Below are 27,726 nucleotides of genomic sequence, written 5' to 3'. Positions count from 1 at the left end.
TTTCTACATAAGGACCTCGTGAGAGATCGTCTGTTTATTATCTGGTATTGTACAGCTGCTGCTGTTTTCAGTAAGTTCTTACTAACATGGGTATTAGCGATTAGAAATGTTTAGTGTTGTAAGACTGATTATCTTGGGCCAAATGCTCCCCTCTGCTGTAGAGCATGTAGAGGGGAGCAGATGAGGGGAAATAGGGGCTGAGAGGTCCTAAAACTCACAGGAGGAGGGAGCAGAGCTCTGCCCCTCCCCTCTAGCTTGCAGCTGCTCTGCACAGCATGTTTCCTCAGGATCCCGCGGATATTGATGCAGAATTCCCCACCTAGCTTAATGAGGATCATAACAGCTAGAAGTGATGATCGGTAGCGTCTCTCTCCCTCAGAACCGGCAGTGCACAGCAGTGGACCTCTAGCAGCACACGGCTCCTGAATGAGTCATACTACCATGGGTGTCAGGGGTGGGGGAAGGAACAGCGAGAGCAACTGGCTTTCCACATGGGTGCCTCAGGATCTGTGAGGATAGAACCAGATTTCCACAAGAATTCTCAGACTCCAGATAGCTGGTAGGCCATATTTCCTCCCTGCTGAGCAGGGAATGATAATGAACCAGAGTTGTCACAAGTTTAAACTCCTGGAATCTTTTTCCTGACTCTCCAGATGTGCCCCTTGCATGTGGAAAAGGATAATCTGGGTCCTTTCTTCCTAAAAATAGGAACATCACAGAGTTGTTTAAAGACATTTTCCTGAATTTGGGCCTCCAGTGGCTGTGCAATGCCCAACCATCCTGCTTGGGGTGGTCAAAGCTCTGGACCTTGGAGCGTCTGTTCAGCGATCTTGCACCAAAGATGGGATGGAACGACAATCTGTCATCTCTGTATGACTCCATCATGTAGATGGGCTCCAGAGGCAGTTATAAACCCGGGGTCCCAAGTCGGCTCCAGGCTGATACAATGGGGAGAAGAGCTGGCCGGTGTTGCTGCTGGCAGGTGGTGTGCTGCCATTCAGGGACTAGAGTGTTTTACCAACGACCGTTGCGTAGGCGAATTGTTCTTCCTGGCAGAGATGTTTTTGTCTGTAATTCGCTCCACTATATAAGGCCTGCATTCAGCAAAGCAATTTCAGCTAGTGCTTAAGTCCATCTTTATTTATCAAAGCATTTAAGCAATAGGACTTAAGCATGTGCTTTAACTTTAAGCACATGCTTAAGTGCTTTGCGGAATTGAGGCCTACATGCTTTTGATAGTGCAATGTTTTAGTATGACTGTTACATGTTTTGTAAGTTGCCAATTGATAGAGTTGAGACTTGATGAGGTTATACAGGTAGATTAGGAACAATCGTGGTCATATCTCACGTTCTGGTCGATGAGAAGAGTTATAGTTTTTGAAATGTGTCGTTGGAAGACAGAAAACTGATCATGACCTATTATCGTAAGAAACCTGGTTATCTCATTTCAAAGTGCAATATGTTGAAATTAAGGCAGTCTGATTGTTTTTAACAATGGTAACACAGAATTAGCATTAAGACCTTGATCCTTTCTAACAATCATTTGTTCTATTGGCAATCATTATTTCTCTTGGACTATTATTATCCATTCCACCAAAACAGAGCAGTAATCCAAAAGTTAATGTTGTGTTCATTTATAATTATGTTTAATTCATATGATTCATTGATGAGCAAACTAGTTAAGAGGTCGTTCTTGTGTTACGTAGCTATTCTGGATTGTTCGCAAACACTGTGTGTACAGTGGAACCTAACATAAGAAAAACACTTATTTTAAAATATTTGTGGTAGTCACGAAAATGTAACCTTTGATGCTGTTTTTTTTTTTTTTTAAAGCCATGGTGAAAAATTCAGGATTGTGGCAAATTCTGGAAAAGTTATTGTAAAGTTGACTTTTTAACAGAAACTTTTTTTTTTGACCTAGCACAAACCTGTTATATGACTATCCTTACCTATAGTTTTCTATCAGACCTCAACTGTCCCTTGTTCTGAGGGATATCATGCTTTTTAAGACCTGAAGTTCCTTACGTTCCACATACATTTGTATCTCTCACTTGTATTGTTGAAAATAAAGAATCATTAAATTGAGATTATGGCAAGAGCCAGTTATGCTAGAGGAACCAATTCCAGAGCATTTTAAGATCCTTGACTGAATAATTACCCTCACCCCTACATTTTGGGTCCCTGTCACACATTGCAAACCACACATGGGCTTTGGCAGATCAAGAGATGTCGTTTCTAGTTTTTACATGAATTAGGATTGACATTTTCCTGCAGAAATTCTACATGTTGAGTAAGTGATTTGAGAAGTAGCTGTAAACATCTGTCAGTTCTTAATGTCAGGTCTGTATTATTAATAGTGGTGGTTGGGAATTCTTTAATACAATTTTTTTGCGGGAGGAGGTCAGAAAATGCCAGTTGGAAACTGAAACTTTTTGTGAAAATCTATCAGTTTCAACAAAACACTCTTCAGGAAGCTTCTGAAGGACCGGGTTACAGGGCAGGGGTGGAGAGAAAGAGACCCATCTATGCACACACGCACAGATCTACCCACCCCAGAATAACTAGTAACCCAGAAGTTAGGGCACTCACTTGTGATGTCGGAGATCCAGGTTCAGTTCCTCCTCTGAATCAGGAAGATGTAGGCGACCCAGGCTCTTCCTGATTTGGAGCAGTGACTTGAACCTGAATCTCCCATATCTCAGCTGGTTGTAAGGCAATCTCTTTCCGGCCCAGTCAATATTTGACTACTTATACAAAGTGGAACAGCTCCAACAGGAGAGACTGAGGGAGACAAACTTCTAGAATGAAAACAAATTTGGAAATCTTGACATTTTTCACGGAACAGAATTCTTGTTTTCTAGTTAGCTCTAATTATTAATGAATTATTATTTGGTACTGCAACTTAGTGAAGTTTTGTATGAATGGGACACTTGTCTGATAGGGCTTTAAATTAAGCAACAATCCTTGTCATAGCATCTTCTCCCTTCCTTGGTAGAACTTATGCTTGATGGTCCTAAAATGAGGATATAATAGTGTTAACATCAGTTCATCCAACAGCACAACCAGTAATATAGGCAGACTGGTGCCATTTGAGTGCTGTGTATAATTTAATATTCTAGCAATCAACTTCGTTCATCTCCAGCTCGCAGAAATGTTGAATGGGAACACTGAGCAGTGCGGGTTAATCCCTGCTGGGAAGGATACGCATCAGTTTCTGGGAATGCAGCCTTTCCAGCAACATTCCAGCGTGGATGAGCATGGAGTTCTGCTGAAAACAGAAGCTCAATGCCTGGATCAAGAGGTGTCCTAGTTGTGGTCCTGTGTTCCACAATCGCGCAGCCACAGAATTTGCTGTACTGTCCACCCTGGCCACAAATCACACTTCCGAATCTCTGGTTTCTTATTTCAAAAAAATTATGCCTGCTCTTCTTGGCAATGAAGCTAACTAGGAGACACACACAGCACAAGTGTAAACCAGTACAGCGTTGCCTGCAGACTCCTGAAGCAATAGCTCTTAGAGGCGTGTTCTGCCCCATTCATCTAAATAGGTTGACTCTAAAACCTAAAGATTACAATTTAAAAGTCTACAGCCTTAACTATTTCACTGCTTTTAATACCAGACTGCCTCCCACAACTCCCCAGATGTCAAAACCCCTGCCATTCCCTACCCCGCTGCCAAAACCTGCAGCGTCCCGCCTAACAACTTTTGTGATGTGGCTGTCATTGGCTATACAGAAGTGTGTAGCACACTGAACACTATAGACAGTGTAAAATAAATTGAATCCAGTTTTTCAGTATGAAAATAAATAACACAAGGATCACTGCACTGACTGTAATTATGCATTTTCATATTTAATTTATTGAAAGCCCTCAGTTTAAAATTTAAATGAAGCTGCCTTGAATTTCCAGTCTGCTACCCAGTGGTCCAGAATTTAGGTTCAGTTAGTCATAGAGTATATGGGGCTGAAGTCACAGAGTTTTCTTGTGTCCGCCTTGTTTGATCAAAACAAGAAATAGCATTGTTTTTAAACTTCAGACCTGGAGCTACACTCTTCCGTGTTGTGCAGCACACCCTGAATTCTGCATGAGACTTCTCTGTCTAGTCATTTTCTCAATCTTATTCTCAATGAAATATTTTTAAAACCTTACAGCACTGACAATGCACCAGACAGACAGACAAGTGAATGTTTAGGAACACATAGATGGTTTCAGGTCCATTTGGCAACTCCCAGGAGGCCAAACCTGACAGCTCTTAGCTTTTCGGCATGTCAGCTTTCCAGCCATATGTCTATTGACTTTAGGGGTGTCAGTTTTATGTCCAGAAATGGATAGATGAATGAAACTTGTGCTATGGACCACATCCAGTAGGCAATTCCGTCTTAAACAACTGCTTTGAATTGACCACACGCTCTCCAGGGCTGTTTGGTTTGGCTTTTATTTAGTTAAAGTATCTCTACTAGGAAACAAATTGTTGTTGGTCCCTTGGGTGGTTGCTGAAACCAGGTTTCATTGTACTGTACCGTTTGTGGTAGCAAGTGCTGTAGTTAAGCTTGAGTTTCAGCTTCTGACCCCTTCTTTTTCATAGCCTTCTCAAAGCGGTTCTTTTTTTGACTGAAAATCTCCATAGCTGGTCTCAGCACAAATGTGATTTTGTTCCTTTGTTTTTAAAAAATTCAGCTGGGCCGGGGGAAAGCCAATTACTTTTTCCTTTGTTCTAATCAGATTTTTTGTGTTGGCATAACTCAGAACCAGTAACACTAGAAACTTCAGGTTTAGAATATTGGCTTGAATGAAACTGCTCTTGTGAGTAAGGGATTTCAGCCTTGGGATTGCAGCATATTTTACAGCTATTAGGACTGTAAAAACTGTCCAAGTTTGAAGAAAATAGTTGTATTAGTTTTAGTCATGATAGCTTACATTTGGAAGTTTACATGTGAGAACTTTTCTGTTATTTTGGGATATATTTTCTTTTGTTTTTAAAATCCCTTTGTTAATTCACCCCAGTTCTGCAGTGAAACTAAGCTTCACAGGGCTGCAATTTGGCTCATGTTCTAGGAGCTTACAAGCGCCACAATCCAAAGAGCTCTGGATATCTTCTTTCTTCATTCATAGTGCAGGGAAATTTAAAAGCAAAAATGAGCATTAATGCAATGTCAGTGTTCAGACAGCAAGCATTCAAATGTCAACACATTCCAAAATGTAAGACTTCCTCTGCAAAATTAACTTGTCCATAATACACACCCCCTATGTGGTAGTTTCTATTCCTGTTTTCCTGGTCAAATGCAACACTTCATTTATTGGTGTTGCATATCTATAAAAATAGACAGTATGTTGAACCTGACCAAAGTAATGTTACAAGAGAAACATTAACCTTTTGAGTGCTTAATTTCTCAAACCTAATGTTGCACCAATGCTCGTTTTTGCTACTTGTATGTTGTATAATATAGAATAGCACGCTGCATAGGATCAATATTAAGCAGAGCTTGACTTTTCCTTTATGAATCTTTTTATAGAATTTTTCTATCTGTGTTGTCTTCACAAGTTAATATATAGACTTTGCGTAGACTTGTGTATTTTAATCCTGAAAATTTTTATGTTATGTTTCTGAAGAGAGAAGAAAATCAAGTGTCAGAATATACGTATATAAATTATGACACATATATGCATGATATATACATGTACATGTATACAATCCAAAAATAATATAGTTCATCATAATTTATGTCCTAGACCAATTGTTTTTGGCTATATTTTTATTGAGACACAAACTGTGACCTTATCAGTGTTTGAAATTCAAAGACGTATATAGTAGCAAGGTAAAACCACAGGTAGGAATTGCTGAATAATTACCTTTAGACCAACCTGAGAAAGAATCTTCCCAAGAGGGTGAGCTCATTTAATGGTTCCTGAAACTCAATCTTGGGGATGTCAATGATCATACTTGATTACTTGCAGCAGTGTTTTATGAAGAAGCACTAAAAATGCATTGGGAGTATGCAGAGGAAAAAGGCAACAATAAATGGTTTTAGTTTTTCAAGTGAAGTCCTTTTGGTATGAACAGGGAGAGGCAGTGTTTCATGCTGCTGTGCCTTAGCTATTTGAACAGGGTGGGTGTATGTGTGTATCTACCCAAAACATTGCTGTGCTCTGGTAGCTTATGATCAACAAGAGACCAGCAACGAGAAGAAAAAATTCTGATGTTTGTTTTTAGAGAGAAAGCAATTACATTTACGGTGAAAAGATTAACCCGTTTTCCAGCTACCTATATACTTATCTGAAAGGATTAAAAAGACCTTTAGAGATCCATATTAACAAGTACTAAGCTTGGCAAAAGGTAGAAAAGGGTGTAATGCACACTGTAGGTTATTCCTAATGTTAGTTACTTTGTTCATCTTTCTTACCTATGCCAAATTCTGGAAAACATTTTACAGTAGCTAATGCCACAGGAGAAAAATGACTGAACAGCTTGAAATATCTAGTGTATGATTATATGGGATGCATATATATATGCACACAAATATATACATATATATATTATTTCCCCCACCACCACCACCAGCCCCTGCAAGAACTTGGGTAGTAGACACTGCTGTCCTCGTGAACAGCTAGTTCTCACTTGATTGGAGGTGTAAAGGGTAGTCTCAGTGTTTTGGTGGATAAAACAATGGCCTTTCAACCTTGTTTCTGGTCCAGCTGGAGAGCCTGAAATAAATGAGTTCACTGCTGACACTCCAGTCCCAGCAGACAGAATTTCACACCAAAATGCCCCACATATAATTTGTCACAATTGGCATCTACCACTAGGAAAAGAGCAAGGACTGACCCAGCGTACAAATGTAATCATCTTTCACCTTCCAGCTCAGGGTTGGCAGTAAAATCGGAGCAATCTAGAAATGCTATAGGTATTCAGACTTCTGGAGGAATCTTCAAACAGATGTAGCAAGAAGTCAGCAGCATATTTTTAAGAATATTGTAAAAGAAAAATTGTCTTTTTGGGAATATAGCTGAATGTGGTGAATATTTCAATCTATTGGTCACATTTAAGTAGCTTTGTAACTACAGTGCACTTATTACACATAATTGCACAGGGTTTGTTTCTGGTTAGTGTAAAATGTAGCACTTCTGAAAATCAGACTGAGTATTTATCTACAGCTGTCTTTCTCATAATTAAATGTTGGCTATTGCATAAAAATAAGTGTGTTCTTTGAAACCTCACGTTAAAGTTGCTAAGTGGTAAAAGACACAGAAGTAATGCCAAAAAATTCTATAAGCCTATTCAGGCTGGTCTGGTATCCCAAAACTCTGCTCACAGGAGTTATTTAGGAAGCACTGCAAATGTGTCCATTAACATACGAGAAACAAAACGGGTGTCTGTCCAGAGGAGATCACAATCTCAGAGCCAGGATATATTGGGGAAACTCAGAGAAGGGAGCAATTTGGGTTTGGTTTGTTCTCTTGCATTAACTCTCCTCTTGTGGCCATAGAGCCAGAGGACCACCTCATCTCCTTCTGCACAAACACATGCACAAAGGAAAAACTGACATAACATTGCTCTGGAGCTGTGGAAAATGTCACAGAGAGGAAGGGGTTCACAGCTGAGCAGAGGGGAGGAAGGACTCCCAATAGCATAGAGCCAGTGGATTTGCTACAAATCCTGGCCTCTGCCTCTCAAGTTTGTCTCTGCACTGCTCCCAGTCGGTCTTCTTCGTGGTACCATCTTGGTAGCCATGCTTCCATGGTTGGTCTATGACTGTTTATTAGCACATCCCTGAAGGTGGGTAGAGGTTGAAAGTTGGTCTTGAGTTTCATTAACTTGAGAATGTTTCCAAGAAGAGCATGCCACCTAGAGCAGCAGCTCCCTGGCTTAGTTCCTTTCCAGGTGACTATGCCCACCCCAAAAATCACGCCCTCCCCTCTGAGCCCCAAATTCGGGGATTCAACGGAGTGGCTTCTGTGGAGGAAGGAGGTAAGCGTGCCAAATACACTTTTGCTCCTCTCCTTCTGTAACCTTTGGGGCAGGTTTGTATGACTACGGCCTGATCCTCAGTGTTGCTTCTATTCCCGCTGAAGGTAATGGGGGTTCTGGGTGCTCAGTGCTTCACAGACCCAACCCTTTTGTCCCAGACCAGAAGAAGCTAGAAGGGATCTAGGTTTGGGTAGTGGATGAGGATAGAACCCAGACCTGTAACCTGGGTGCACACTACACATTGGAAAGGCGTATTTGAATTCTGGTGACAATGTTCACTCCTCCAGAGCCAGTTTCTCTCTTTAAAGACGAGGGATTTGAAAGAGACTAAGTGTAAATATTCCCATGTCTTCATTTAGATAATGCAACTTACCTAAATGCCATGAAAGTCGATAAGCTCTATATAAGAGAGTTGCCACTTTATAAATTAAATATCAGGAGCAGCGTTTGAAGTTTAAAGCCCTCCCGCCTCCCTCTAACTCCGATTTTCTGCTGCTCTGCTTTTTTCTTTATGCCTGAGCACCTTGCTGACAAGTGCTAATAACAAGATGCCAAGAGAGGGTCCAGTTGGAGTTTACCACACATTAAACATTCTGAACTTGTCCTTTCGCTCATAGATTGTGCATAATTAATAATTAAACGGTTTCAGTTGTAATGGGTTGACCCTCTTGAACTGTTCATTATTCACAAGGCTAAGGCATCACTCAAACTTTTTTTTTCCCCACTGCCCTTCTCTGTACTCACTGTACATGCACATTTCAGTTGTTTTTGAGAATCAGGCTGACCAAGTGGTTCAAAAGCTGCCGAAACGTAAACATTGTCCTTTTCCGCGTTAGGTCTCACTTACAGAAATGTTGTTTTGATACTGGGGACAGTAGGGCATTGGGGGTTTGTTTGGTAATAAGATGCAGAGGAGAAAATTGCTTGTAAGGTTCTAAAGCTGACTGGCACCAGTCTCCTAGGAATGTATTTATGGCTTTGTGGTTAAGGTTGTATCAACCATCCTATTAATAAGCCATTATGTTTAGAAGCTGGTAATTTGGAAACAGAAGTACAGAACCCCTGGATTGAAACTCTGAAGCATCGATCAAAGGAAACCAATTTTTACTGAAAAATGTAAAGTCGATTTTGTTATTTTTTGGAGTTTAAAAAGTTTTTCCCCACCCTCTTTAAAATGTTACACATCATTTTTTGGCCTTGTATCGAATAGGACTCTGTTCTTGGGTAGAATGAAATAGGGCAGGTTATTAGACCTCATGTGGGCAATTCACTAAAGTAACTCCACATGTGTAACAATCTTTTATTATGCAGAATGTGCACATTTTTTTTAGCATGAAGACTTGCAGGGATTTGTTTTATTTCATCATATTTTCATCCCCTGGAGAGTCCACCAGTGCTCCAGTCTCGTGAACGTCATGACACAATTTAAAATGTATTTATTTGGTTTATCTTTTGTTTGACTTTTTGTTTCTGATGTAACAACGTGGTGATTGCTCAAATTTCAGCAGGTAAGCCACAGCAACATTTTACGTATCAAGAGTAGTTTTGTGTACGAAGTATTGTAACTAAACATACAACAAACTCATCCTCTAAATAAAAATATTAATGTTAATATTAGTGCAGGGTATGGATATGATAATCTAATGTGTGTGTTCCATCTCCAGCTATTATGGTTTCAAAAATTCTGTGTGTGAGAGCAACCTCAGTGGCAGATTTTTAACATTTTACTATGGAAGAAGTTAGGTTCATTGTCTGCTGTTTTAGCCTTTCCAGTGGAGGCTAAAGTGAAGTGAAGTGAAGAGGCTAAAGTGAAGTGCTTCCTCCTGTCCTATCTGATTCATGCTTGTAGATTTCAGCTCGTATTTTTAGAAGTGAAATCCAGGGATTAATTTGACACAGTTAGCTCTCTTTGGTGATATTCTGTGCAGTTCAACAGAATAGAATATCATGTCTTAAATTAAACTCATTCTCCATGCAAAGGGGCTGCTTTTTCTTGTTTGGTTTCCCATGGAAGATAAAATGCCAGCTTTAATCAAGTTGCCTGGTTGGCTAGTCATTAAACTAGTTTGTAAAATATTTTGTAATGAGGCCTTAGTAGGTAGTAAGTTTTGTGTGTGAATCTGTATTGAATCCTACAGCAGAATTTTAAAGTTCTTCATAAACCTCTTCTCAAAAAAGTGATTTCTGACTTGCCTAGAATCATAATTTCCAAATGTCACTTCCTTTTTGGCCCCACCGCAAATTGCATGACTCAGCATCTTTCTTCCCTGGACTCCAGGTTATTGAGTTTTAATTTCCTGTGGCAGAAATTTTCAGTTTGATTCTCAGAACGTCACTACTACTTCACTATACCGGTTAGGTTTAAATTACAGTATGCACTTGGAATATTATTCTTTCATGGTGAAATTTGCTGGCCATCTTCTAGGGGTAGGTTTCGCCTAGTGACTTCAGTTAGGCTGCTTTTGCACATTGCAGGTGCAGAGTGTTGCTCATATAATTGCAAGATAAAAAGTGGTGAACTCGACAGAGTTCATTGTTAATAGGCACACTGCCATGCAGTCACCAAGTTACCTATGCCCATTAGCAGGAATGAGCCTTAAGGGCTGCATCCGAAGCCCAGGGAATGCAATGAAAGACTAGCGCTAAGCACCCAGTTTACATGCCGAGTATCATGTAAGTTCATCCTTCACCTACAGCCCCCACCTCTTTTTAGTCTAAGCTTTGAAGAGTAGAATATCACCTGGACCCTGCTGTGATTGACGTCCTACCAGCCTAGCTTATAAGTGCCTAAGATAGATAGATGGGAGCAGGCATGCAGTGAGTTAGAAATTTCCACTCATTGTGGAAGACTGTGCCTAGTCTTTAGCCTTACTCCCACCCACATGAAGCCTCCTTTCTCGCTTGGCTGGAGCACGGCAACCGTGTGCTACTCGCTGTGCTCTGTGTAAGGAGTAGCAGGACAAAGGCATTAATGATGTCATGTTACTGAGCGCCTGGCAATTTTCTAGTGTGGTGTTTCTTGTAGTTCTGTTTATTCCTGTACAAGGGAACCTGCTTATGCTGGAAACTCTAGTTCCAACGAAGTTAAGGTGATGAGATAGCAAGGGTGAAAAATCGGGACAGGGTGGGGGGTAACAGGCGCCTATATAAGAAAAGCCCCGAATATCAGGAGTGTCCCAAAAAATCAAGACATCTGGTCACCCTAAGTGATGTGGAGAGAGGTTGTCCAATTGCTTCAGTGCAATTCAGTGGATTTTCATTTCACTTTTGTAATGTAGTTTCAGTCTGGTATGGGCAGATCCCATGGTGCTAACCCCTTTGTGATTGCCGAAATTAATGCCTACCAAATAGGTGTTCAGTGCTGCCTGACCCACCTCCTCCACTCCCGCATAAATTTACCCACGTAGGGAGTTCTCAGAAGATGAGCATTTTAGACTTCTCCTCCCTTGCACCCGGGTGGGATTGGCAGTGGTCTCTTCTGATAAAGGGGTGATCTCTGAGCGTAACTAGCTCCCCAGAGTGCTCTGATGTGGTAGCTCCAGCTTCCAATTTTCAAAGAGTTATGTGAAGTGTATACAGCGAGTGTTTCGTACATTAGGTGGATTTGCTCTGTTTGAATCCACCCATCCCACTTGGGAGAGAGGGCAGTTACCATTTCTAGACTCACACATGAGTATAGGAAGGCTTCTACTGGACAGCAGAAAACGATGGAAAGCGTCAACCAGCCTGTCTCTGCTCAGCACAAGTGAACCGGAAATGTCACCCTAAATTTTTCGTTTTAAATATGAGTAACTTCTGTGTGTGATTCTCTGAACGAAAGTTTAAATGCACTGTTTATTTCCTTGTGTTTCTTCTGCTCTCCAGTGGAAACCTTCCTATACTGATGTCATTTTTAAGTTTAGAAATAGTAATCCTTCCCTCTTCTAGGGACAAATTCAAAGAGAACTAAGGCACATGATATCAAACACGCTGTACATTTAATAGAACTCTTTGAAAATTGTAAAGCAATTTTGTCTTCTCCTTTTACTCTTCATTTACTTTTGATTTAATTGTATTTTCCAGCAGTTCCCAATTGTTTGAATTGGAAACAAAGCCTTAATAAGAGTTCTAGTTAATTTTCTGTCTTGTAATTACCTATCTCATTTTTCTGATAATTGGCCGCAGCAATTATATGTATATTTACTAATCACATAGGAGGCTCTGCAGTTGTATCTGTCTGCCACCATTGATAATGACACACATATTGCAGAGGTGCTTTTATCATCTTTTTTACACTACATCAAAGCTATTTCCTTGCATTCTCAATAATGAATACATGCATGCATTTGACACAGTTGTGTGCTAGAGAAATTGTTTGGCTCCCACCAAATGCTGCACGCTCTGAGTTTCTTGCCTGCAGCGCTGGAAGGTTGTATGTAATGATATATTGCTCATCCAAATGGCCAAAGCACTCCAAAGCACAGTGAGATTAAAATAAGTCATTCCTTTGTTAATTTAAATAGGTGCATGTATCATACTTTGCAGGGTATTTTGTGTAGAGATGTCAGGAAGGAAAAAAGCCGCCGAAAGGTATTTTTAATAGCAAATGAGAATAGATGAGAACGTAGTCATTTGCAGCTGCCTGTTTTATGTGGCTCTCTTGTTCCAACTGTAGGTCTAATGAGATGACACTGTTAAAGTACTCTGCAGTGTAATTTCATTACATCCTGAGCTGTTACACTATAAACACAGTGGAGCTCTCTGTCATTCTTGGAAAAACTCCTAAATTCGTAAAGCCCTCCTTTGCAAATGGTAATGTTGTTTGTTCTCCCTGTAATTTTTTTTTCTTGTGCTCTTAATTTATTTGCTTTCATAAATAGTTGGTTCTTAATTTAGCCAGACTGGCAAATCTTCCATTATAATTTCTTTTATTTCTTTTAAGGATTTGTCTTTTAAATCTAGCAAGAGCTGTGTATGTTAGGACAGCTCTGAAATGAATGTGTAAATAAACATGAGTGTAAATAAAAAGTGAATTCAGTGAAAGAAACAAAGGTCAACACAAGAATAATTTCACAGCTCTTTGTTAATTACAAGACCATTTGTGTGTTACTTAAATAATCATTAATTTCTCATTTACACTTTCCCTACCTTCCTTTCTACCCTGTGGCTATCATTGTCCTTTTTTCACCTCCTCTCAGTGTCTTTCCACGTGTTTCTCCCCATTGTGTAATACTCATTACTTTAAATGCAGTGTTTTATAACACATGTTCGGAAGAATGTGTACTTTTTCCTCTATTTCTCTGTGTGAAAGGAGGCTTTGTTGCTTACTCCTTTTTAATGGTATACTGCTTCCTTTTTTAAAAATTGTCCTCACTTCTTCTGACTGTTTTTTTCTTCCTTCCCTCCCCCGCGCCCCCCCACGATATCAAACCAATCCCAGGAATCGCCAGTCCTTCCGGTTGGGGAGTTCTCTGAGCCATTTGTACACTTCATCACTCAATGGTAAGCTCAGTTTGCAAACATGCCATGCCCTCAATGTAAATGATACATGCCATTAACTCTGCAGCTCCGTGAGATCTTACAGCTTCCCCTGCATCCTTTCTGAGACAAGAGGGGCTCAGGGGCCTTGGGCAGATGGGGCAGCAAAGCTGAGCAAACTGTTTAAATTATGTAAGCGTTATTTACACAAAGGGTCGTAAAAGTGCTTAAGAGGGTTTTTCCCGTTTTAATAAACCGCTGTGAATCTGGGTGCATTCTTTTGCACTGAGACTATTTTAAGCATTTGATTGGGAGGGCTGGGGAGAAAGAGAGAATCGTATTTGTAACTTCGTTATTCAGGGCCGTTTGCATTATTACTCATAAAGCTGCCTCAACATTTAGAAAGGTAAACAATATCCTTGATTAATTCATTGGTTTTCCAGTAAGTAATTTTTATTTGGAGTCATATTTAAAATACAGAAATACACCATCGCGTGTATGTGCTTTCTTCCAAACTGAATAGTTCAATGGAAGCCACTTAAATTTCAGAGAGAGGGGAGAAAAAATTGTCGAAAGAATAAAATTCCTAAGCAACAAAAGGTTAAAGATCTAAGTACAATGTATTATACTTAACAGGAGAGAGGAAATGCTTATGGTTATTTTTAATGTCTCATTTACAAAGGAAGCAGCCATGTAAGTGATAAAATGAAGGCAGAATAATTGAGATTGAACTTTGTATCGATGTGATGTTTTTGACTAAGACATGTTCCCGTTTATTTAAAATGCATTTTCTGGGCCAGCTGGCGTACATTGGCAGAGCCAGTGGCATCAGTGCAATCAATGGAGTTATGCCAGTTTATGCCAGCCGAGAATCTGGCCCTGCAGCAGTGTTTAGGAAAGGAGTGATTTAAGGAAGCTTTCTCACTGAGGTTAAAGCACTGAGCCCCGCGCAGGATCAGAGCCATAGCTTTCTGCCATGTGGTAGATTGTGCTTTAAAACATTTCAAGTTCTCTAGCACATATTAGGGCCAATGAGCCACAAACTATGCAAATAAAATGAATATTCAGATAATTTAATACATTATGTATGAAACAATTCCAAGAAACACTCTCTCAAGATTCTCATAGCGTGTAGCAAATGGTATTGAAAATGAAGAATATACAGTATGATTTGTCAGTTAATTAAAATAATAAATACGAAGTTTGTGGTGTATATATAATACAGGCCTCATTTTTGACGGATAAAATATCAGCAGGCCACAATGTGTAGTGATTTTACAGCACAAGTAACTGATGTGCAAGGGACTGTACCTTTTTATCTCTTCCAAAAAAATGAATCAGATGTTGCATTAAAAATGTATTGAGAAAGAAGGCGGGATAACCGGTGTTCAAATTTCCACCGATGTCAAGAAACATGAGTGATGCTGGATAATGGCCTTGCTTTCCCAGGAGATACAGCTACTTTGGAATGTCAGATTAGGACTGTTACCCACCCACCATTCAGACAGTTTGTATTACTTGCTAACATGTGCATTACTTGAGGTATGCATGTGGTTATTTATAAGGAAGGCAAATTGTCCTTTGAATCATTAATGATACTATGGCTCCGACAAGATCATTTACATTTGTTTTTAGATAGAGTTTAATATTAACTTGTACAGTTTGGAGTTTATTATAACGTGAGGCACCCTTGTCCAAAAACAATTGCTTTGTACACCATTTTAGCAATTGACTCCTAGAAGCATTAGGCATGTTGAGTGAACAGCACCTCAGACTTTGACTTTATGCCAGTTACGCCATAAACTCCAGCTGTTTGGACGTAATCCAATTAGTCAATAGGCAGCTCCTGATGGTTACTTCGGTGCCATGTTATAGTGCTCCTTCATGCAATTAAACTCAGTCTACAAAAGCTAATTGCACCTGTTGCATAGAAAACTAGGACTATTTGGATGAGAAACATGATCTTATAAACAGTTTAATGCTCCATAATGCACTATCAGCCTGCAGTGCAATGGAAATAAGTGTGAAAAAATTAAGGGAGAAATGCCAGGGCACTGTATGCTACCCTATAGCTTTTTAGTGTTAAAAGTTAAATTTCCCACCTGCTTCTTCAGTTAATTTGTTTGTACTGATCGCTATTTTTAAAGGAATCCCCAGTAACAAGGACCCCAAAATTAATTCATAAAATGATTGGGTCTAGACATGGTAAGAGAACATTCTTTGGAAATTTGCGATAGATATGACCACCTTTTAGAAGTGATAAAAGTGACCCATTGCAGTACAGTCATCTTGAAATGCTCAGACACACATAACAAGTGCAATAGAAAATCCGTCCACATTCTACAGAACCTTCTTGTCCGCATTTGAAAACATAACAGTTTGATTAAGGATTCAGCAACGTATGTCATTAAAAGCCAAAAAAAGAAGTTGATTCACATTTTGGCCACTGTTAGGATCCATGTCTCAGTTTGTACTTGGTAAAGTTAAGAAGTACATTGCAATTCTAGGCCTGATCTGCCTGTGTTAAAGGAAGACATCTTCAGTAGTTAAGCATGTGAAATAAATGAAGAGTTGTTTATATGTAACAATTTCACTTTTATGATACACAGCATGAGAAAACAACCAAAGGAAAGGCCAGCACCTGAAGATTTAATGGTAAGTGGAACTCTGTAATGTACACGGACGGGTATCCGTTGGTTTTTCTCACCAGTATGCACAAAGTGAAATATGAACGTTGTTTCTATATTGTGCAGCAGACATATGTTTGCAAAACACACAGAAACCAAGAATGAAATCCTGGTTCCAGTGAAGGCAGTGGGAGTTTTGCCATTGCCTTGAGAGGGGCCAGGGTTTCACCCCAACTTTACTGCATTGGGTGGGTTGAATCCTGGCTACCTTGAAGCCAGTGGCAAAACTCCCATTGACTTCTATAGAGCCAGGATTTCACCTGATCTTTTCTTGGGTGGGACTTTCACTGCAGGTATCAATTTCAGTCAAAACCATTTTGAAGCTTAATGCCGAGGTCTTTCAGTTTGCCTGTTCAGGGATTACAACTGAATGTCAGTCATTCTTTGTCATCATTTACCACTCGTAACCTTTCAAAACCTGAAGATTGAAAACAGAAGATATGCTCAATGTATTACATTGTTAATGAAATCCTACAGGAAATTCCTGTTGTCACTGTTTTCGCTTATATTCATGTAGAATGAAATTAGATTGGCTATAGAGGATCAAGTTCATCCGTATCTTTGGACTTGCTTTGGAAAGGCTTCCAGTGTCTTGTTTTCGGCTCAGAGTCAGCTTCCTTTGCTTGTAAATGACCATTTTTAGTCAAGCAGTAATAGGAGGAGAGCTGTTCCCAAACAATTCCCAAGTGGTCATTTGTTTAGTGCAGAATGTTGATTTGACAATGCACAAGCTGTTAGAATAATGGTAGTATCTAGCGTTAGTAAACAATAATTATAGTCCACTCCTACTAATGTTTCACACACCATTCCCTGTCTTTAAAGTGGTGTTATGTTGCTTATCACTGCCAGATCCACTTTGTAGATTTATATAAATGATGATGTTTTTTCATTCTTTGCATTGTGTACTTTAAGTGACAGTAACAAGATAACGAAATGTATGCGTAACTTACCTCATTTCTTTTTTACATGCTGGGAACTGGGAGGCAAAAAAAGTAAGTGTCCATTGCAGCTGTTCTCCAGTTAAAGGCATACCTCTAAAATGACCCTTTGAGGCAGATATCGCAGAATTCAGACTTGTCTCAATGTAGGCCCTGCTCAACAAAGTATTTAATTGTGTACCTAATTTTTAACCATATTAACTTCAATGGATCTACTCACATGCTTAAATTAGGCACATGCTTAAATACCTTGCTAAACTGAGATCTTAAAGTTTGCCAAAAGCCCCAAGGATTTAGACTGCCTTATTTTGTCTTTTTTTATTAACTTTTGATGGTTGGAAAATTCTTGCAGTTAGTCACATCTGAGAGAACTTGGAACAGGTTCTAGAGATGGAGACACATTTACCTTGTGCATTATTATGCTATGGCTGGATAGCTTAGCTATTAAAACAACGGAATAGGGTTTCATAAAACCTGTATCTGTTTGTAAATGCATGTTTCAATGATGCAATAAGGCCTGCCACTTATAAATAAAACATCTGCAGATCTCACGTACACCCATAAGTATATATGTATGTATTTGTAAGCAATAACACCACTCCAGGGTGTAGAGTCATAAAAATGAGGCCAAAGGGTGAGTGCCTACCATACTAGGGAAGTGCATATATATATCTTTACAACTACATGCCCTGGAGAAGTTTGTTCCTCTTTTAAGGTGGTATTTTTTAAATAATTTTAAAAGAATAGCTATTGGGGAAAAAATAACTTCCTACTTTAAAAAAAAATCTTTTAGTACTCAACATTTCCCCCTCGTACTGCTTTCTGTTTAATTGGAAATGGATGTATAGCCACTAAATATGCTACACACGGAGCTGGCCTGGTGATGGTTACTGAAAGACCAACCCCCAGCCACATGGCAAATGGTATTTGTGACTCAGCTTGATTCCCCGTTCCTAGCCTGACAGGGCTAAGAGCCACCGGAGCAAGCTCTGACACCAGCTCAGTGACAGCTCTCCAGAGCAAGTCACGTCCAGCCTTTCGGCTGAAAGACGGTTTAGGCAGTGCAAAGTTTTGGAGAGCTATTGATGGGAAAAGAGAAATAAGATGGATGCAGGGGTACAGAGGAGAGAGAATGAAATGAGGGAAATAACATTACAAACTTTAGAGATTAAGGTAAGAGAGTAATCCCATTAAGTTTAAGGAAGTGAAGTCACTAGGACTATTTGCTTGAGTAAAGTGAGCAGGATTTGACCCCAAATCTTCAAATTCTTTTCAGCATAGCAACTGTTTTAACTGGCCCTGAAGTATACAAACTGCTTGTACACTGTGAAGTTTCTTGGGTTGGAGAGAAGATGGGCTTTGTAAGAAAAGCTTCAGTTTTCAAGATTTTTTTTCTTTAAGATTTCACCCAAAAAATCACCTCTCTCTGAGGCAGAGTAACATCCTGCAGCCTATTGGTGTAGACAAAGAGTACGTCTATGAAGATGTGATTGCTGCGTGGATAGGCTACCTACCTATTATCTAGCTACACGGGTAACACTGGCAGCACGGACCCTAGCACAGGCCAGAACCAAAATATGTACCCAGGATCCACATTAGAATTGTACTGGGGTGGCTAGCCCACACTTCCACATCCCCCCATCACTGTTACCCGCACCAGCTAAATTAAAGCTGGCATAGGATAACTACCCATGCTACAATCACACTTTCCTCTGTGGTGTATGTGTACCCAGAGAGTGTTGGGTTCAAATGGTAGATCCACTGATCCTGTGAAACCTGTAAGTTAATTCTAAGTAAAATGAAACAGACGTTCTTTTGGAGGCAAATACTAATGTTTTATGGACACACGGATAGTAGGGAAGTGAATGGCTCTGATCTGGCCTTCAGCTTGGCCTACAATCTCGCCACCCCCATTTGTAATCTTGCAACCAGTTGTGGGAACCTTGTGTAACATGTAGGTGTTTAGCTATCACCTGATTGCATCAACAAAACCGAAGTTGTACCTGTCATGATTTATGGGTGCAAACCAGAAGCTCCTTCTGACGATCAAGCTCATGGTGCTAAGTAATTCTGAATGTTGCGATCATCAGGTTTTATACACATGGCTTGGAACTGTTGCTCTTGAGTCAGATTGCTATCCGTGCACAAAGAAATTCTCCCAGGGAGAGCCTCTGCCAGTCCAGAGTGGTGCACTAGACTAGTGGGGTTCCCTCTAGGCACCATTGAACATATACCAGTGGCTCTCAAAAGTTCTCAGGTAATGCATGGACATCCCAAAAAAAAAAAGCCATGCAAGCCATGTAATCCCATTACTGGGAGAACAACTGGGAGAAATTTTGCATGATCTCTCTGCCTTTTTCCTCAGTTTTTCTCCTATTAGGAGCACTGGGACCAAATTATTTTTTTAATAAGTGTCTCTTCCTTCTCTTCTGCCTTATTTTGCATGTCCCATTAGTACAAACTGTGATTGTCAACGTCATCCTCAAAATCAGGCTGACTAGTATTATTGCATGTGGGCCCCCATGTTGCCATGAGAACTGGAGAGCCTGCCAATTGGGGGTGCAGTATGGCTGCCCCATCATGTGCCTGATCAGTCACAGGAATTGAGAGCATTCTATTTAGCGTCTGTCTAGCTAGGTACAGAAATGGATGACCACTGTCAAATCTAAACACCTGTACATTAGGGCTTCTTGCCCCCCAACTCCAGCATGCTTTTAACTCCTTGGTGCTGATGGAAGAGAACTGCGAAAAGAACCACCCTCACAAAGAGATCATGCTGACCAATAATGTCTCTCTCTCTGGGTATACCTAAACTGCAGTGAAACACCAGCAGCTGGCCCAGGTCAGCCGACTCCAGCTACGGGGCTGTTTAATTTGGGCTGGACCCTGGAGCCTTCCCATCTTTTGGGATCCCAGAGCCCGGACTCCTGCCTGAGCCCAAACATCTACACCACAATTAAACAGCCCTGTAGCCCGAGCCCTGCAAGCCTAAGTCAGCTGCCAGCCGCAGTGTTTAATTACAGTGTAGGCATACGCATTGCTTCCTTATACTCACCTGTCTTTCTGTATCTATCTGGTGGCTCTTGTCTTATACTTAGATTGTAAACTCTTTGGAGCTGGGACTGTCTTTTTGTTCTGCATTTGTACAGCGCCTAGCACAGTGGGGTCTTGATCCAAAACCGGGTCTCCTACGTGCTATTGATTCTATAAATAATAACAATAATAGAATGGAATATGCTGTGTCCGAACGGACTACCCCTTCTTCTCTAGGGATTATCTTCCAGGGATTTCTTCTGCTCTTTTAGACGTCAGTGTATGGCCCGTTCTCCCTCTTCTTTTCATCACCTTTCTTCATTTCATAGTCACAGCTCGCAGAGTGTTGTGCAAAATATAAGTCATCCTGATAGTATCTATGTATTTAGAGGGAGGGGGCCATCCATGGAACATTTGAACCAGCTGAAGAGATTCTGACATTGCCTGAGTTCTTCCATTTCTCAGCATCAGGAAGGGCTCTTTCACTCTTAAGCAGGGCCTGAGAGCTTGTTACCTGGGCAGTAAAAGGCTGACCCTTCTGCCAGAAAACAAGGTCTTTCAGTGACACTGCAAGAATTCTGAAATCTTCACTGGAGAATAGCTTCACCTTGAACCCAGCGTGGATCCTGGTCATTGGGCTGCTTTTCACAAGAGGCATCTACAGATATTCCTACTGCCCCAACAAGATTTTCAGGAGAAATCCTTTTTCCAGATTCTTTTCAATTTCTGTCCTCTGAACCTTCCTGGGAATTGGACTGTCAGGATGAGTTTCTGATCAAGCAAATTTCTGGTGGATCCTTCTTCAACACGGGGTGTTTTTTTGAATGGGAGTTCCACATGGACGCTGCAGTGTGTCCCTGGCATCAAATGTTTCCATATCACATTGGGTCAAAATGGCCATTCAAGTAACCAGTTCAAAATCCAATGAGCAAGTTCGCTTAGAAATTTTAGCATATTCCATCAGTTGCCTGGTGACTTCCTGGGCAAAGAGAAACAGAGCTTTATACAACGTGATCTACAAGGCCATCATCATACCGACATCAGTTCATTCCTCTGCTTAACATCAGATACCATGTATATCATCTTTTACCAATACAACTTTCAAATTTGGAATCTTTTCTTGACACTCTTACTTAATGTTCTGTTTTCTCTCTCTTTCTACTGCCATTTTTCTCTCTTCCACTTGTTTTACCCAAGTAGTCTAGGACTACGGATTGTTTGATTTTCTCCATTGGAAAATGGCATTTTCTTCTGCCTGTAAATTGGCCATCTCTTAAAAATGTACCAACATACTGAAGACTCCATTCCCTTACCTGCTTTCTTGTTCTGTAATTTACGGAGCAGATGCACTTAAGCTTTGGGAATTTGGTTATGTTATCTCTCCTCTGGCACCAAGACCTCCCAAATCAAAAACTTTCCCAAACAGCTGCTTCATCTTCAATTGTGGGCCAAGGCATCTTAATAGTCTAGAATTTCAGATGGGTGGCTTAATTCTGGCAGTTCGGTGGACGCCGTCCTTGGAGATCAGTTTAGCACTAGAGCAAAATTGTTCTGTCATAATTGTACTTAATAATCTTAAAGCTACTGTTCATTCATTTATGATTTTAAAGGGAACCATTTTTATATGAAATGTAAACCCTAAAGTTCTGACAACATTTGCTCATTAAATATCCTATGACGCATTCCACTAGAGTTGAATGGGTGTTGATTCCTGACATCTTCTCCAAATTCCCATTCTGCCTACCTGAAATTCCCATTGTACTGTCTCTTGGTAATTTTCACTTTCTCACCTAAAGTGTAGTGGTAGTGTACAGTTTTTGTGTTACATCACAGTGCTAGGTTAAGTGATACAGAGAGCATGAGTGAAATTTTGGCCCTGTTGATGTTAATGAAGCCAGGATTTCAACCTATAAAATGTTTTTAGATGAAATGTTCTCATCAGGATGAAAGGTGTAACATGTAATCATCCTTAAAATCAGATAAAATATAAGTTGCTCTTTTGTACTATATACACATTAGCTGTACTGGATGTCAGCATTTTGCAGCCATTTCAATATAATTAAAGGCTGAATGTAAAATGAGGAAATCCTCTTCTGAGGATTCCTAAATCGTTAAATGCATTTCAGAAGCCAACTAACAATAGCTGGCATATCAGATCCACCCTGGTGTAACTCCACTGAAGTCAGTGGAGTTGCACCAACAATGAATTTGACCTATCTTGTCAGATTGCTGGAGCACTTTATTTTTCAAATTTCTTGGCCATAGCAGAGGCTACATGAAATTCCTTCACAAAGTCAGACTTTCCAGTACCATATACGTTCTTGTATAAGCGAACACTGAATTTCCCTAACAAACAACTAGTGTAAATGAATGCCCTATAGTTAAGCTCAGTCAGTGTGCCTTTTCTTTAACACACCCACCAACCAACCAAAAAAAAAATTTGTTTTGCCTTGAATATATGGCATCAGTTTCTCAGTTTATATAGGAACAACATAAGCAGTGATTTAATTATTTTAAAATATTTCAAATTAACAAATTTCTCCTGGAGGAGAAAAAAAATCTTTTCAGTGATCTGTGAGAAAAGTCTTCCTTCCTAGGAGCACGGTGATCTTTATAATTCATCAGTGGATACCCTCAGCCATTCTTACAGTGGCTGTTCTTTTCTCTCTGACATGTTCTTTCTTTGAGTGTATGAGAGTGCATATACAGATAAAGACATGGGGTCAGAGTAAATAACACACATTTGCTGCTTTGACATAGCAGAAATCTGCACAAGATATTGGAGTACCCCTAAAAAACAGTTTTTCTGTGCAAGGGAGAAAAAGAGAGGTTAGTTTTAATAAAATGGTAGAGGTGCTTTCTTTTTCCTTTCGTTTTCCTTCTCTTCAAATACAAATCTGTCTAGGGTTTCAAGGCGGACTCTGCCTGGAATGGAAATGTTTGGATGTGTGTTTATCCAATAAGATAGTCAGATGTGGTTATGCAGGTATAGTTTAAACTGCATCCATGTACTGTATATGTGAGTATGTATCCCTCACTGATTTAGCTCAGGATGCTGTCTATGTATTTACGGTACTTTTCAGAAGCTTTCCCTTTCTAAGCTCTATTTAATGGAATCTATGCATAGTAAGTAATCAGGTCAGAGAGAAGCAGCATCCCCTGTTTGAGATCAATCGCTGGCTAATACTTTATCTAGGCCACTTTATTATCTCATGCTGATTCCATCCCTATTCTCCTCCTCCTCTGTAGCATGCACTTCAGCTGTGGTAAAAGTACGTATCGCATACATATTAAAAACATATACCCATTCTATCTGTATGTAAATGTGTGAGACACAGCTGGATATTGCACGAGTTTGATTTACTAATAGTTATTATCTCTTCTAGCTGTTCAGTACCAAGGAGAGTTTCAGAAAACAAGCTAGCGCAGAAATTGTCTTTATGATATCACTATTCTGCTTTAGTGATTGTTTAAAATCCCTCTCTTCTTTGGTTGTAAGGGTAGCCTTGTCTTTTCTAGATTCCATGCACTTTTCACAGCGTGCCAGCAGAACTGTAGAATTTCCTTGTCGGGTTTACCACTAATGCACTATGGAATTATGCTATGCCTCATATGACTATTTTTGAATGTAAGTGATTTTACTTAATGGAATGGGATTTGCAATACCAAAAGCCATGTGTGTAGCAGTTATTTCTGTGCATTTTACTTGGGGGTGCATAAAAGTGCACCCCTGTGATGGAGTTTAGATTTCTCAAAGACGGCTCTGGGTAGATGATGACGGTGCGTTTTGGCCAGGAACCTATCCACTGTTGCAGCAAAATAAATGTAAATGTTTCCATTGAATTAATTTTACATAAATATATTAATTTTTGTTTAGGTCTTTTTGTTAAAATTCTCACTTGTAGCTTTTTCTCCTTTTTTTTTTAAACCAGTCCAAGCAATATAGATGGTGGGATCATTTCTGATTATTTTTTGTGCTAGTACTTTATTGATTAGTAGGGATTTGTGGTAAATTAGAAATCTTGTGTAAATAAAAATATTAACTACTGAAAATCATGTTTTTCCTGAAAGTGTTGAAGCCTAGCACAGGCTTAAGGTTCACAAACAGTCCCCCTCTCACAATTTCAGGGTAACAACCAGAACTGGATGTCTGGTCTCCTTAGCTGCAGTTAGTATTTTTCAGATTGATCATTTGCTTTTATATTCAATTAAGTTTTCTTAAGGTCAATGAAATGTAAACTCTCTGAAACAGATGCTGCTTTGCTTGTTTTCCCCCAAATACAATAGGTTGAAAAATAGTATATAAACCATGGACCATAAAAATAGTAATAATAGTTAACAAATTATTCTGAACTTAGTTTCAGCTCACTGAATTTGACATGTAACATAAAATCTTCACTGTAACACCACCTTAAAAATTGAGGGGGAAATAGCATAATCGTATATGGCTTTTGTGTTAAAACTTGTCAGAGTAAAAGCCAAAACAGGAACCAAATGTGTTTATTTCTAAATAGGAATCCACCAGAAAATAATTTTACTTAAGCTCTTTAATTGCATAGACACATAACAATGGAAGCATTTGCTGAATGCTCGAGACAGTTGTAATTTGTTTTTTTGATGACACATTAACACTTGTGAAAGAACAGAGGGCTGTCTAACCTTGCCAAACAAGCTTTGTTTTCCACAAACATGTCTAGTAAATCTTTTGAAGAGAGTATTACAGATAGATAAAATTTACCTGTCGTTCCCTGATCACGATGAGCCAAGAGTTTTCATTTCTTAACCACTTACGGACAATTTATTGTGCTAGAAAATCAGTCAGGATAGGAATCTCCTATCAGTGATGATTTGCCCAGTGTAAAATTGTTGTTGATGCTGGAACTCATGAAGAATGGTTTTGTTTGCAAGCATTTAGTCTGTCCTTTTGTCACAATGATCCTAGTTCGTCCCATGACAAGGAGAAGCTCTGACGGATACCAAGCATATTTAATATGTGATAGATCTGTCTTCTGATTTCCTAAGGAAATGGGACAGGCCCAGGCATTGTAGCTGACACAAATATAATAAAACTTTCAAGCTATCAGCTTTGTGGACAAGAGATTCTGAGTGAAATTCTGGCTCTACTGACATCAGTGGCAAAAACTTCAGGATTTCATCCTCAGTGTTCAGCGTCTTTTTTACCATTCACTGTACATTAGTAATTTTCATTGATCAACGTAGCTCCTAGTTATGGGAGAAACGTGTATTATTTCAGGCAGTTGTATAGCCCAACCAATTCCCTAGTCTACGTCAAATAAATAAATAAATAAATAAATCTGTCTGTTCATGGAATACAGTTTGCTATTTCTAATCACTTGAGAAATCACCTATCGAAATCCAGAAATATATTTCATGAGTGTCACTGAATCCTGCAATTATAGAAGAGCTAAGCTTGCAAGAATGTTAACTTGCCAGCATTAGCATGATTGCATTAGATTTCTTTGGTAGCTTCCACGGTCCCATTGTTTATATAACCACTCATTTTTTTGCAGAAAATGCGAGAATCTAACTTTCTCTTTCTGGCATGCCCTAAAGCTTCAGAATATCTTAGTACTTTTTGATGGAATGTGAAAAGAAGTAGTTTGAATGAGACTTTAAGATGTATAAAAATGTAAGAAAACAAGAGAAATGAACTGGCAATCAGCAAGAATGACACAATGAATGTTTCTGGTAAAAAGAATCTGATAACTCATAACCAAGAATCTATTGGACTTCAGAGTTTGTTTAATTTGAGGGGCAAGTATCTTCTATAGGTACTTAAGAATAAGGCTATGTCTACTCTACAAATGCTACAGTAGCACAGCTGCAGTGCTGTAGTATAGATGATTCTTACACTGATGGAAGTGTTTTTTCCATCTTTGTAGATAATCCACCTCCCTGAGTGGTGATAACCCGGTCAGCGGAAGAATTCTTCCATCAACATAGCCACATCTATATCCAGTGTGTCAGCTTAACTATGGCATTGAGGGATGTGAAGTTTTTCAGACCCTTGAGTGACATAGCTAGGTTGATCTCAATTTTAAAAGTAGACCAGGCCTAATTGTTCTTACTAAGTTTTTCTGCAATTTTTCCAGTCCCATCAAAATTATTTGAACCCTCACATTTTGGTACTGAAATTGCAAATTTATCTATTCTGCTTAATTCAAGATTTGTTTATTTTTAGTGGGTTTTTTTAATATCAACTACTTTTTGTTGTTCCCTATGTTTATAAAAACTACAATTCACGGTACAAAATAATAGTCCTGTCTGTTGTTTCCCATGTTTTGATTTTTCTGTGTGTCTGTTCAAAATCATATGTGCAGTATTGTTGTAACCCTGTTAGTCCCACTATATTAGAGCAACAAAGTGGGGAGGTAATATCTTTGTTGGACTAACTTCTGTTGGTGAGAGAGACAACTTTTAAGCTTACACAGAGCTCTTCTTCACCTCTTTGTGTAACCTTGAAAGTTTGTCTCACCAACAGAAGTTGGTCCCATAAAAGATATTATTTCACCCACCTTGTCTGTTCAAAATTATGTCAGTTATCCCAGTCCTACAGCAGGCTGGCATATCACACTGGTTTGTTAAGATGATAGTTTATTTAATCCAAATAAAAATGGAATTTCAAATGGACTCAGTAACTGCACAGATTTTAAACTCTTAGAGATAAAGAGCGGATCTTTGTATCTCTGTGTGGTACTTGCCAAAGTGAGGCCTCCATCCTGATTGCAGCATATAGATATTGCTGCAATGTAAATATTAAATAATAGGAACAATTGCCTATCAATGCAATATACACAAAACAGAAGACACGGCTATGCCTCAGAAGACTTTCTGGTGACTTTATGGCCCCAATCTTGCAACGGGATCCATGCCAGCAGATTCTTGTGCACAAATCCAGTTGCAGGATCAGGGCCTAAAGTTATTTGGAAAAAAAAAAATCAATGAATACTACTTTAATTTGTAGCAGTTGACAAAAATAGTATAAATAGGGGATAGTTTTCTGCTTAAGAGGGTTGTGCTGAAACATTTTTAATTGGATTTTCATGGTGATTGACAGCATTTGATTATGACAGTAACTTTATTTGGCTGGACTGTTGTAGCCTCTTGTTCAGGTTTTTTCCATCAAAGCTCTTTTTTATCCACTGAATTCCCTGTGGAGCAGCAGTGATTGTGAAAGAGCCTTTTAGCACCTTTGTTGTAGTTGTCCCTGGCGACGATTGGACCCAGCTGGTAGTAGATAAGAAAATGTTCCTTTCACAAAGAGGCTGTATCTCCTGTCTCCACCGTTTCAATAATTTTAAGAGCCCCAGAAACCTGTTGAGGATTAGAAGTAGCTTTAGATGTGAAATGAGTGTTAAGTATTAGTAATCGGGAGATTAGGGCCCCGGGGACAATGGGAGATAAACAACTGCAATTAAGGCAAATCTGCCAGAATAAACAACATTTAGCAGAAACAGATGCCCTAACCATTTTGGGGGATTGATTTGAGGGCACTGAGGAATCGATTTTTGTCTTGTTTACACTTTCAAACCCCTGTGATAAACTGGGAGGCTAAATATTTCATACAGTCTGATTTTAGTTAATTTTTTTCCTACTCCTCACAGTAGGCCTACTCTTTTCTAAC

The 27,726-nt window shown here is 39.5% G+C and overlaps 1 protein-coding gene across 7 annotated transcripts in view; it reads left to right on the top strand.

Annotated features, from left to right (window-relative positions):
• The window catches only part of MAP2K5 (mitogen-activated protein kinase kinase 5), a 185,876-nt gene that overhangs the window by 136,366 nt on the left and 21,784 nt on the right, over nucleotides 1-27,726 (top strand). For 3 of the 7 annotated variants that reach the window (XM_067555515.1, XM_067555513.1, XM_067555519.1), the window contains 3 exons: nucleotides 13,386-13,447; nucleotides 16,033-16,079; nucleotides 17,080-17,102. The exons of 2 other annotated variants lie outside the window; for them this stretch is intronic. In XM_067555515.1, the coding sequence (XP_067411616.1) occupies nucleotides 13,386-13,447; nucleotides 16,033-16,079; nucleotides 17,080-17,102 (132 nt within the window). The remainder of the gene's footprint in view (nucleotides 1-13,385; nucleotides 13,448-16,032; nucleotides 16,080-17,079; nucleotides 17,103-27,726) is intronic. 2 more of the 7 variants (XM_067555520.1, XM_067555514.1) reach the window with 1 other exon arrangement.

The sequence above is a fragment of the Emydura macquarii genome, unplaced genomic scaffold, assembly GCF_026122565.2.
Source record: "Emydura macquarii macquarii isolate MOO-44397 ecotype Brisbane River unplaced genomic scaffold, CSIRO-AGI_Emac_v2 contig_1644, whole genome shotgun sequence".
NCBI lineage: Eukaryota > Metazoa > Chordata > Testudines > Chelidae > Emydura > Emydura macquarii.
The sequence above is the reverse complement of the archived record's forward strand: the minus strand, read 5'-3'. Positions and strand labels throughout refer to the sequence as shown.